This window comes from Cylas formicarius, unplaced genomic scaffold, assembly GCF_029955315.1.
Source record: "Cylas formicarius isolate icCylForm1 unplaced genomic scaffold, icCylForm1.1 PGA_scaffold_9__14_contigs__length_23061073, whole genome shotgun sequence".
Taxonomy (NCBI): domain Eukaryota; kingdom Metazoa; phylum Arthropoda; class Insecta; order Coleoptera; family Brentidae; genus Cylas; species Cylas formicarius.
Window position 1 is genome coordinate 7660093 of NW_026844365.1, and position 13669 is coordinate 7673761.

A 13669-nucleotide genomic window follows, 5' to 3' on the forward strand; every position below is an offset into this window, starting at 1 on the left:
AGCCTACAATATGGTGCTGGAAGTTGGAGACTTACAGAAAAATATAAAAAAAGGGTAGAATCTGTTGAGAACCGTTGTAGATGATACTGAAAGGAAACAATTAATTTGGTATGGACACGTGCAACGAATGGCAAGCAATGGAATGGCAACATAAAGAACACGGGAAATTAGGAAGACCAAAAACCTATTGGAAACAGGGCGTAAAAAAATCGATGAGCGCAAGAAACCTGCAAGATGTCGATTGGGAAGATCCAAATGCAAAGCGTCGGACAACGTCGACATACATTTTGAAAAATACTATAATAGGGGTAAACATTTTTGAAAATCTTGTATTTTGACCACACTATCACGTAGAGAATATAATTTTGTTGATTTCAATTTTTCATTGAGGGTTTCTTGTCCTTCATACGCTGCGTATGCACGAATGTTAAAACAGCGACCGGCAAGGGGACGGGAATGCGCTTACCATGGGAGGCGGAACGCGGCGAGGAATTCAAATTATATTCCGACTTCGCCCTGGACAAAGTGTTGACGGGAGAGCCGGCTTCCTGTATGGACCTTATATCTAGACAGGATGCGTCCATGCTCTTGGTTTTCCGCAGCTGCGAGTTGAGACTGATCCGATCGTCCTCGAAGTTCGGACTGCGGGGGTTGGAGTACAGGTCGTCGTCTTGCCAAACGGAAATCTGCCTCAGCCTGTTGCTGAAGATGTTCTCCACCGATTCGGGCAAGTATTCGCGGGTCTTCGCTACCTCCGACCACTTTTCGATGTTCTGCTGGAAGGACTCGGCGCCGTGAGCGTGATACGAGAGGTAGTGCTTCGCGAGGGAACACTGTCTTTCCAGCACGAAACCGTAGCGACGGCGTTCTTGCGTCATGGCCTTGAAAATAGACGATGTTATGAACAAGTGTGCTCGGGACCAGCGCCGCAGACTCACGTTTTTGAGGCTCTGCTCGCAGAACGCGTCGAGTTTTGTCTTCTCTTCCTCCAGTACTTGCATGTTCTGCAATAAAGATACCCGTTATATCGAAACTTGTTGGGGAAATATGGGGAGGGATAATTAATAAAATAAAAACTCTCAAATAACTATAATAGTAATAATAATAAAGGGCCTTTATTCGGTTTCGAAGGAGATATCTTACAAAATATATAACCGTGGGGGCGGCATCCATGCCTCCTAAAACGAGCATATGATACTGTTATAACATTAAACATATAAAATTATAAGTTGCGGCTTTTTTTCGTTAAATAGCAGACCACGCTTACTAGAAATATCACTGATAGCACGTAGGTCACTGTTTCTATTATTAACGGCGGTATTAATTTAAGAGTAATTAAAAGAATATCGTCTGCGTACTAATGAGAGGAACAACGCTTAATAAATTTACAGAAGTCGGAGGTATAAACGGAAAACAGCATCGGTCCTAAAATACTACCCTGTGCCACACAATTGCGAAAATTTACATAATTCGAATAGCAGTTATTGAAGAATACTCTTTGACACCAGAAAAGTAACTTTTGAAAAAATGAAACACACCAGCCCCCACACCAAAGTATTTCAGTTAAGCAAAGAGCAGGCGGTGGTCCAGAGTGTCAAATGCCTTGCTATAATCAAGCAATATTAAGCAGGTATTCAGGCCTACATCATTTGCCCGAAATATATCATCACAAATTTTTAAAAGAGCCGTATTTATACCATAATGTGCTATAAAAGCTATAAAATCTCCAAGCTGCTTCTCAACAACTTTTTCTAGCACATATTTACAAGATTTCTCAACTCCTTGTATCCAATCCAGCATATTTCGGTTTTCTGTTTCTTATATTTAGACAGTGCTTTGTGTTTCAACTAAATCATTATTTTTAAGTGAGCCAAGGAGCTGGCGGTTTTGTTATCTTCGGAGTTTTTAAAGTCGCATACAAGCTGAACACCTCCAGTAAGTTAGTATTAAAAAACTCCATCATTTCATCAACGTCAGTTACGAAAATGTTCTTAACAAAAATTATCCCTGTAGGTTTTAAAAAATGATTTCGGTTTAGATTTAGGTATCTTCAATTTGCAGTGTACCATATGATGGTCAGACATACCCTCCATCTTAAATACCCCAAGCTCTATCACGATATTCTCTATCTCTGGCTAGGCTTCTATACGTCCTAGGCCGCGGTTTTGTAAAGAATCCGTATTGTTGTAGATGACGTTTTAACTTCAAAAATATTTTTGGCTAGGTTGCCTCCTTTTCGGATATCTCTGGAAATATAGATTTAACGCTGTCTGTAGATTTTCGTTACTTTCAATATAACATTTTATCAGGTTGTACTTTTCAAACTTTTCAAACCATCAAACTATCAGCATCATTGACACTTGGGCTTGTGTATCATGGCAATGGTTTTTATCTGATCATGGCTACCTAGATAGGTACCGTAAAACTGCATAGGTCAGATTTAAGCCCAGCCTACTATTGTAATTATAAAAAATTGCAGATATCTTTTTAACTACAGATTAAAAATAGGTGAATGGCACATCGTTTGACAGGAAATCTTATTAGAAAACTATTTTTTAAATTGGGGTATTCCATTTAAAAAAATGTAACTTTGTGTTTTATCTCGTGAACTAAAGGCTTTAAGACAAAATCGGTGAAACAGGTAGATTATTTGCCCCTAAAAAATTTTTTCAAAATATGTTTTTAATAAAAATCTGCATCTTGACAAATAAAAAACTTATAGAGGGTTTTTAGAAACGCACATTTTTAAAAATCACCCTGTACCTCAGAAACGCTTTGACATATCATGATGCGGTTTTCAGTTTTTGACTTCTCTCAAAAATCGAGCACGTAACATCCATATTAATGTTGGGGTATGCTGCAAACGCTTAAAGCCATAGAGGCCCCTCGAATTTGGACCACCCTGTACATTAATTAACAAATAAATAAACAGTTTTAGTTCTCTTCGCGTCACAATGTTGCCAGAAACTTAAGAACGCATGTTAAAATTTCAGACGACCCCCTTTTATTATCAATTTCGTTCCATGTGAAGCAGGCAGTAGAAGAAAAATTCGTATTCTTGGGTTTGCCTTTTTTTTCGTTATCTTTTCATTTCCTATTTCTCTTCTAGATTCCTCAACCGTATAACCTTCAACAGTAACTTTGTCGTCTAAATTTAATTTACGGATCTTGAACGTTTTTTGGAACACTCTGTATAATACGCAGCGGGATGTAAGTTATTTCCAGAGCCAGAGCGACGCGGCACACAGCGTATCGACCGAGTTTAAAAGATGCAAATCGAATTCAAACCATAACAAGAAGTTATGGAACGGGAAATCTGAATTTCGCGCTCGGATTGACGCGAGCTCGCCCATAACGCCGTTCTCCGTTTACCTTGAGTTCCTTGTCCATGGCGAGGCCCGATTTCGTCGAGCCCCGCGACTTTTTCCTTTGTTTTTTCATCATGGCCGCCGCCTTGCTGTACGTTTCCGAGCGCTGCTTGTGCTGCTGCAGGAAACGTTTCTGCTCCGACTGGAATTAAAAAAAAATTAGAAAATGAGAAAGTCAGACGGAAAATGCGTTCGGTTACCTGGACGACTTTAGTGTCCTTTTCCAGGTTAGTTTCCAACGGAACCAGCAGGTCTACGTAGAAAGCTTTCAGCTGAAAAAGATTAATTCAGTGAAACGAAGACTTTTACGAGCGAGATGGGACGTTACAATATTCATCTGCTGGTCTTGAATTTCCTTGTAGACCTCGACGACCTTCATCAGGGCGGCACCTGGAACAAAACGAATGGGTAGTAAATCCGCTCAGTTTTGCTATTCTTTCTGTGCTAATAATACGCAGATCATAGTGTCGTAACATCTAGAGGTCTCTAATGCACCTTATTGTGGAATATAGTGAGCAGTGTTTGAATAAGTTCAAGATCAAACTAATATTCCTTTAGATACAAAGGCGCAAATTCCTAGGGCTTCACGGAGACATCATTGGACAGATGTCATCTTTAAAGTACCTGTGCACACTCGTCAAACAGATCAAGTACAACATGGCTGCTGCATCTTTTCCGTTATTTTGTATGCTTGGACCATAGATGCAACCAAAAGAGCAAAAAGAGAATAGACGAAGGCTGCGAATATCATGGATGGAAGGAACATCAGACAAACATAGGCGTCCTGCACTAAAGAACTCATCAGGACAGTCAAGGGGAGAAAATCTAGGAGAGGCGAGTTATACGAGATTCTTCGCCAGGTAATAGAAGGGAAGACCGAAGATAAGGTGACGGTCGTTCGGAGCAAGTCAGAATTCATGACTGCAGATGGCTATGACAGACGTCTATAGAAATCTTTAGAACTGCGGTATCTCGTGGGGGAAGAGGAATAGTATATTAAAGAGGTACTGTACTTCGGGTTATTGGGTAATATTTTTAGAGCCCAAAAAGGATTTGAAATTTTTTATTTCACGATAGATGTCTAAAAAAATATAGTCTACTGAAAATTGCACACACCATTGACATAGTCTGTATTTTTTGTGTCAATATTTTGATTAAAATTTAAATTCGGTGTAACAATGTGTGAACAATATCTAAGTTCTTTTTTTTTCGGTGGTGTGGTATCCAATTCATTATTTGGTTAGCTACTCTGTATATGGCCGTATCAGATACGTTCTAAGTGCATCCATTTCGGTTGAATCGGTTAACCTTTTATGTTTTTCTGACATTCTCCAAGTTTCTGAACCATACATTAAGTTACTTTTAATTAGATTGTTATATATATATATATATATATATATATATATATATATATATATATATATATATATATATATATATATATATATATATATATATATATATATTATATATCCTACGTTTCGATATATTTTTATTGTATGGTTATTGTAGTGCATGGTTTTGAATTGCCTTTAGGAAAACCTACTCCACTTAACCCCTTAAATGTTTAAATTGAAAACCAATAGGAAGTTATAATTACAATTAAATATAGTATAATATATAAATATAATAGTAATATGGAACCATAAAAAGTAAAAATAAAAAGAATACATTGAAAATCAAATTATTTGGGAAGTTAACAATTTCAACCTGAAATATTTTTTAAAGAATTTAATTGACTGTGTTAGCGTTATAAGAAAATGATCTGCGGAACAAAGCTAAACGATATCGTGACAGTGAGAGTCTGTAGTAGGACGGATTGGACGTGCTAATAATTTGGGAAACCATGGACGCCAAAAAATACTTGTATACAAGCCGAAAATAAATCTGCAACAGCTGTTTTGAATTTTACCAAGACATGGGTAATAGAGGAGTAAACCATAGTTCATAATCCAAAGAATAAGTGATTACGCCAAAAGTTTCCGTAAACTGAAATTAATGACAGTTCTATGCCTGTATAAATGGCGCAAAACCAAATAAGACTTTTTCACCAACAAAGACACATATTCCACGAGTCTACAATCAAATATAACACCAAGGTTTTTATTACAATTCATTGATTGATTGGTACTTGTTCAATGTTAGGTTTAAATAAGGTATGCAAATCCAAATTGATATATATAGGGAGAAATTCTGAACTTGCATTGTCAAGGGTAACTCTCTGATATCTGTTGGCTAAGCAGTTTTCAAAAAATCATTTTGGAGCACATAAGTTTATGGTCAAGCCGATCAAAGGCTTTGGAGTAGTCTAATGATATATGCGCACTCGTAAGACTATTATCTAAAGAAGTAATAACGTGATCGTTGAGTGTAAAAGTATACTGGGATTATTATTTTTTGCCAATGGTGTGATCAAAGCAAATTTCCAAATACTTCTAAACACCAATTAAGAATATGTGTAACGTATGGGGCGGTAATATGGAGGGTCATCTGAGGCATTCTAGCAGGTACATAATCAACACCAGCAGAATTTGACTTAAAGTTTGAAATAATGGCTTTAATTGAGTCAATAGTTGCGAGTTTAAATGCAAATGATATATTCCAGTTGAACTTGAAAGAAGTGGTTCGGAGGTAATTGTTAATATTTCTAAAAACAAAAGTAAAAAAATGATTAATATCACTGGAATTTTTTAAGTTAGGTGGTATTTCTAAAATCGGTCGATTACAAATTTTGAACATATTTAAAGTTTGCCATATCCATTTAGAATTCCTAGAATCGACAAATGCAAGACAAATACAACATTCCTTATTTCTTTATTAGCAATGTAGTCAGCGATAGATTTGGATTTTTTATATTCTGGAAATAGACTATCTCTCATTTTCATTATTTCACGAATAGTATGCGTTAACCAAGCAGCATAGGTTTTGGTGATCTTAGAAACGACAAACGGAGCATGTTTATCAAACAATTAAGTTATAAAGAAATTAAACATATCTATTTTCTGGCCAATATAATTTTCGCGAATAATGAGATGCCAAGGGATACGGACAAGATCCTGGTTAAAAAAGTAATTATTGAAATTTCGGAAACATCGATATTGTCGAAGCAATGGCGATCGACGGAAAGCTGCAAAAAACTTCTGTCAATAGTTGTTCTGATATATTCTGATAAGATACTTTTTTAGTGCCTGATGATTTGACTTTATTCCGCCAATATATCTGTTTTTTTCCCGGCATTTTCTATCTCACATCCCATTTTTTGGTGAATTATTTTCTCACTTAGCTCTATTTTATGCTTCACACAAGGTGCCAATTAATAATATAAGAAATAAAAAAACTTTTTTTCAGCTTCGGGTTGTAAAACCAAAAGTAAGCGCCAAGTATAGTGACACTTCGTGGGATTTTCGAAGGCCTTCCCCTTAATACGCCGGTAATCTGTCGTCGTCGGCGTCGCCGAAATAGGATTCGAAGGATATTGGTTATTTTCTCATATTTTACTCGAAAATGGGGAAGCGCGGCCACAAAGGGGCATTTTTCAATAAGTCCCGGGGGTGTCGGTCTTTTGCTTCGCAGAGGAAACTAAGTCAGCGAGTTGAAAAGACCGAGAGCAACGAAAATGATATTGAATTCGCCTTAATTGGGTACGGAATTGGCTCTGAAGCGAATAGAAGTAACCAACTTTTCGATTTTGACGAAACGAAGATATAATTTCCATTGCCCCATTGTCTCTCTTGATGAAACCGATCGTCAATTTTCTGCTCAATGAAAACCTTTACGTGGGTCAGATTAATTTTACAGGCAGACCGACAATCACGCACTCTTTCGCACAGTTAATTAAAGCTCTATATATCCGTTGTGTACACCGCATAAATCACCGAGACCGCTGACCGTGGAGGTCACTGCAGTTCGGACGCGCAAAGCCGTCGCGGGGATTCGAAAAATCCTCGGATTTATGTACAGCCGCATAGGTCGTGCCGGTCGCAATGGCAATAGAATCGTTCTTTTTCACAGGCTTTGGAACTCATAGGTGCACTTCTTCTGGATAGAAACCGTCTTTTAATTGGAGAAAAGCTGTAAAAAATACAGCCGCACGGATATTTAAGGTGTAATGAACGACTGGCTATCATGACCCGCAGGATTATGAATTGTTTTGACGAAAAAATCCTAGAAAAAGACATATAGCTGACAAAGGCCGATTGTACTCAATCAACTAAGATAAAATACATACATGTCAAATAAATAAACCGTATTTACAGATAAAAAATGATCATAATGTTGCAATAAATTGACCACAAGGCGAAGTTTCACCTCCCCCGAAAAGAAGAAAAAAAAATAATGCTCATATAATAACTAAGAAAGATGATTAATTAAATATTAAAAAAAAGTATAAATGTATATCTAATAGTCTAAGTTTTTCGTAAAATAAAAGTTTTAAGATTTAAATATATTAGTAAACAGGAGAAGTTTGTCCAAACATTGCAGATTTGTGTTTGGGCTTACGAAATGTGGAATGAATTGTCCCCGTGCTCCCAGAGTGGATATCGGATAAAACAGTCTGCATCTTAGCTAAATAATTTGGCGTTATATATATTTGCTGGCAAATGCTGACTCACTATATTATGCCACGCTACTTCACAAAATTTAAGCCATATATGAGCATCATTAGTACATGATCAGATTGAATTGTGGACTCTTTGTCGATCAGACGAGGAAGGCTACACGCTTTATATACTAGGCGACGGTACTCATCCATGAGGGAGTCGGGTGTAGTCAAGCGTGAAGTTATTAGAGGTTGCCAAATTGTTGGTATATCCACGCTTGGATTGCTGAAGATATTTTCATTATTTCTAATGACAACTGCTTCTTTAAATTTGCGTTTTCTGCAACGCTGCTCTCTGTGAACAACCCGCGTTCTGGACCATTGGGTGTTGTGTTGTTTGGTCCACACGTGTTCTGCGATACCTGATTTTTGCGTTTCACCCTTCATTGTATGTTTCTTATGTTCTTCAACTCTTATTTTTAGAGGTCGTTTGGTTTCGCCAATATATGACTCTCCGCATTCACAGGGTATCTGGTAGATACACTCTTTCTCTCGAATCGACGTTTCAGGCTTTGTTTTTGTGAGTACACTTCTTAATGTTAAATACAGTTTTAACTTGATATTGTTTAGCTATTCGCCTAATCTCTTCTGATATTCCTTTCACGTATGGTATCGTCAAGAGATAAAGAGTATCTACCTCACATGGTTCCGGTGTTGTTTCCCGCTTAGAGTTTGTTATTATTTTTCGGAGTAACCGTTCTGAAGCAAATCCTTTTTAATATTATTGAATTCGGCATCGAGAGATGTTTGGTCGCTACATATTGTGATTGCTCTTTTGCACAGTGTTTTAATTGTTCCTAGTTTGGTTGCTTCAGAAGGTTAGACCCAAAATTTAGATACTGTCCTGTGTGGCCAGGCTTCCTATGTACAGACATGTTAATAGAACAATTATTTCTACTTCTTAGGACGTCTAGAAACGATAGACAGCCGTCCTTTTCTTTATCAATAGTAAATTTAATTGATGTTCGCAAAGAATTAAGATGATTGAGAAAAGAGTCTAGCTGTCCATCGGTGCCACTCCAGATAATGAAGGTATCGTCAACATATCGAAGCCAGATCTTAGGTTTAATAGTTGCAGTGTTTATGGCATGAGTTTCGAACCACTCCATGTATATCACTGGAGAGAGAGGAGGCAGGCCATCATCTTGTGCGTAAAACTTATCTTTGACATGTAAGTAAGAATTATGCAGTCAGCACCTCAGAAGCTCCAACACTCCCTCAAATAGCAACGAAGTTCTCTCTGATAGGGTTGTATCATTTCTTAGTCTAGCCTCGACAATACTTAACGATTCCTCCAAGGGCCCGTTGGTATATAGACTTTCAACGTCAAAGCTAGTAAACTTGTCTGAAGGATCTAGTTTCGCGTTTTTTAGAATATCTACCAAGTGCCCGGAGTTTTTTGCAAACGAAGAAGTTTTACCCACAAGTGGCTGGACCATTTGAAGGAAAATGTACTTAAGCTGCTGGTTGCAGAATCTCTTGAACTAGTAATCGGTCTGAGTGGTATATTATCTTTATGGATTTTTGGAAGTCCATAAAGATGTGGTAGTTTGGTATGATGCGGAGTTAACGTGGTTAAAGTATTTTTAAAAATCCTGGCGAGATCCTGGCAATCATTTATTCTTGATGATTTTTTAAAAATGTACAGGGTGCACCGGCATTATTATTACGACGTGGAGCACGATGGAAAAACAATGTTTCCCTCTAGGGCACAAAGCTTTAAAAATACAAAGCAGTGTAGTGACTTTGTTGTAAACTGCGTAGCGCATAGTATGGATCAGACGATTGGCACTGCCACGAGCAATCTTGTTTGACTCGTATTTGAGACGATCTTTGAGGTGTAGATAAAGAAAAGAAGTTCGCCAACGGTCGAGGCTTGTGGGACGCCAGAGGTAACCTAGGTTAGATAGTTAAGCCCGGCTTTCTGGACGTGAATACCAAATTAGGATTTCAACAGTTTTAGAACTGCGGAAAAGAAGACATAAATTGTATCGAAAGCGTTAGAAAATTTCAGAATAACAGGTGCAGTTAATTTTCTATATTAATGGCAATGTCATTGTACGAGAAAGCGGTGATACGTTAATACCTTTGAGGAATTTGATTGACTCTGAAATTTTTTAATAGAAGAAAGTGCTAGATGCAATTGTTTTGGTCTTATAAAATAAAATCTGCCGTTCTATTTCGTGATGGCTTTCAGAACGACAGATGTCGTTATTCGTCGAAGTCCGACTGGTGTTCTTTTAATCTGGTTGATAATTTTCGCCATTGATTTTAGGACAAATAGAGAATCAACTTTTAATGTTACGTTTTTTCAGAGTGTTTTATATTTGGAGGGTAACTTACGAAATTACATTGTGCAAGTGGTTGTAATGAATTGTATTTTTGAATCGAACGATATCTTGATAATGGAAATTGTGAAATTGATGAGATGTGCTAACTCCTGGTTAAGAGATTTGGGTTAAAACTGCGTTATTACTTTTAAAACTGACGAATTAATCACGAAGGGTGATGTGATAATCGGTTTTGTATAGACGGAACAACCTAAGGTTTAGTCTGATTTTAATAAAGCATTGCCCGGCATTGTTATTTTCTAATCCGATAGTGAAATTGATGGAGTTTACCATCTACATATCTTCTCCACAGTTTCGGTTTTATATGATAGTTAGTTTGTCACGGTTCCGTTTTATTATTACCCTTTATTGGCGTATTTAAGATATTAATTTCTTAAAGATTAGGACCGTATTATTTGGGCGAGAGTCCTTAGAGAATGTGGCTAACGCCGATTAGCGGCTTAGCGCGGCATCTGTGGGTTGGTAAAATACTGGTTGCATAGTTCCCGCAAATTACAAATTCGGATTTGATTCCTAATGGGTTTTATTTTTTTTAACTTTATGTAAAGCAGCTTTACAGCGAAGCAGTAGATTTTTCTATGGAAGTCCGTAGTAGTTCTGTTCCGGATTTCCGAAGTATTGGTTTGGAAGTGTTAGGTTGGTATTGTGCCTAGGGTTATTTTGTTTTGCTAGTTTTCGATCGGTTCCTATTCTCAGGCCTCGATTCCCTCCAATTTTTTGTGGCTGAGGACTTATATTTACGGTGGTGAACGGGGTTTTGAGACTCCCTTTTTCCTCGATGGATTTGATGGCGGCAGAAGCCTGGTGAAGGTCATTGGAATATTGGTTGGAAATTTCCCGAGTTTGGGGATCGAGCCTTCCGCCGCGGCTACTGCGACTTGTTGCTTGGGTGCACAAGTTTCCCGAGGGGGGATTTATCTGCCGTCCAATTCCCGATAGAGACTCCTAGGGGCACCCGACATCGTTGGTCCCCCCATTAAGAAAACCCTCGTGGCCGAGGTTTTTTTATTATCTTCCCGGTTTTTCCGCTTGTCCCGCTTGTCTGGGTTTGGTTTTGTTGGATTTGTGGAGCTGTGACCCACTGATTGGCACGGAGTCTGCCCGTGCACTGTCTCCGGACTTGCTTTTGTTGGATTGTGAGCAGTGACCCACTTATTGACCGAGCCCCGTGCACGTTTACGTATTCCGCATAGAAACACTTGGGCTAGGACATGGCGAGCGGTGGACGCCGAGGACGGTAATGCAACGGGACATGAAACTATGTGAGGTACCGTTAGTTATATGGGATTTTGTTAATTCTATAAGTGGCCCTCCCCTGTTGTGACGCACCCGTATAACCTCTGCTATCGCACGTTGCAGTACCTGTTCTCCGCGTGCGCTCTGTATACCCCTGGCGCACACTTTACTAAGTTTCTCCCACCTTTTAATTCCAACCGGAGGAAAATCACCTGATACACCCGTAATTTAGTTGGTCGATCTTTTATATTGTACATTGGTTTAGCAAGTTTCACCGAATTAATTAATTAAATTCATTCACTTAAATTTAGAGTTTCATTTTCTTGCCTCATTTAAGAAGTTGAGCTCACTGCGAAGGTGCCGAGGTGCAGAACAGGCAGAGCTTTTTCGTGATTTGGCGGCTCACCTTGTGCTGTTCAGTCTGGTTCAGCTGCGGTAACCGAGCCGGACCGTAGATTTACAATTCACGTGGCGCCCAGAATTCAACATTTTGTTAGGGCTTGGTGATAGCAGCTAAACTACCCTGAATATCTACGGGTAACCTAGCTGGGTATTGTGGTGCCATTTACCATACGCCCCTGAGATTTTGGCACGTCACAAGTTATTTATACGACGCAGCAGAAACCCAGTATAAGCACACCTACTAGAACCGTTCTGCCGTAACGAACGCAATTTTACATTTTTAAAGACCCCCATACCGGCGAAACGCTCTGCTAATTTTCTCCGAGACGCTGCGAGACGGTCGAGAAAAAGTCCCGTTCTCTCTCCCCCGGGGCGTCTAGAGGAAATATGTATCAAATTGTGACGAGCCGGCTGAAAGGCATTAAAGAGGATGAAAATGCAGTTACCGGAAAGTGGTCCCTCGCGATGCCGTTCTCCTACGGAGAAATGGAGCGTCGCTGTAGAGCTGTGGATAACAGCGCGCAGTGCAGGCTTCATTTATATTGGGATTCGCTTTTTGATTGGAGTAAAACCCACAAAAAATACACTTGCATGAATATTCTATTCTAGCATGGCTATTCTAACTCGCAGGGTTATGTTTTGTTTTTACGGAAAAAAACTAGGAAAAGACATATCGCTGACTAAAGCTGATTCTGCTCGAGTCGACTACAATCATTGAGACTCTTCCTCCATTGCGTGGGAAACTTCAGGAAACCTGCCTAATTTAATTGATATGTGAGCATAATAACCCTCTAACTCCAGAAAGGGAATTTATCTACGTAACGACCATATCGTCGACTCGTTAAAAGTTTAACTACGCTATGATTCTCTCAACTTTACGACGTTGTTAGACTTCTTGAATTCTAGTTAACGAAACCGCGTCTAATTTTCCAATTCAGCAAGTCATCGTTACATCGTCCAAAACCCCGAAGTGGTGGGGACGCCTTAAAATTGGTGATTAAATCAAACGCGTCACATTTAACTGCCGCGTAACCGCAAATTGCAATATTACCCCCTAATCCGCGACTCTACAAGAAGCCGGTGTCGCGTAAATCACGTTACGCGATAACGACGCCGAAAATTTCCTACCCTTACGGACCGTAAAAATATCTTATTAGCCCTAAATTGCCGCGACGCCTCCCCCACGGGATTTATCCGTCAGATGGGAAAGCTCGAGGCGTCGCGACGGACCGAAAGCAAGACGGTGTACGGGTAGCGTCTTAAACTGCCGTACGTCACGAAAAAAAACAACGTCGAAGCCTCGGAAAATATTTATTTTAATACGGGGGTAAAAAATGGAAACAGCGGAAGCGAAATTATAATTTCCCCTCTCCCGAGTACACACTGGGAAAAGCGGCACGTGCTGGACGGAACTCTTGGCAGCAAGCGATCCTTTATGCATATTTATTTAAAAAGGTTAAAGCGTTCGGGGACGAACAGGAGGCGGGAGAAATAACGCGAAACCCCTTCGGATTCGAGAACGTTAGAATTCGCGATCGGATAATTTAGTGGATGAAAAAAAAGCGTCGAAGGTTTTTAAAAAATCCAGATCGCTATTCCCAATAAGACAATATTATTATAATAGTCTAGATGAGATAATTTATTTACTTTAGTAGATAAGCAAAGCCGGCTACCGAGTACCATAAATAGAGAAATAATAGAAAACATTTTCA

The 13669-nt window shown here is 39.0% G+C and overlaps 1 protein-coding gene across 2 annotated transcripts in view; it reads right to left on the reverse strand.

Annotated features, from left to right (window-relative positions):
• LOC132707171 (uncharacterized) overlaps positions 1 to 13669 on the reverse strand; it is a 103084-nt gene that overhangs the window by 8993 nt on the left and 80422 nt on the right. For both annotated transcript variants that reach the window (XM_060678897.1, XM_060678896.1), the window contains exons 5-9: positions 3697 to 3758; positions 3569 to 3640; positions 3373 to 3510; positions 939 to 1004; positions 467 to 881 (exon numbers count right to left, since the gene is read on the reverse strand). In XM_060678897.1, the coding sequence (XP_060534880.1) occupies positions 467 to 881; positions 939 to 1004; positions 3373 to 3510; positions 3569 to 3640; positions 3697 to 3758 (753 nt within the window). The remainder of the gene's footprint in view (positions 1 to 466; positions 882 to 938; positions 1005 to 3372; positions 3511 to 3568; positions 3641 to 3696; positions 3759 to 13669) is intronic.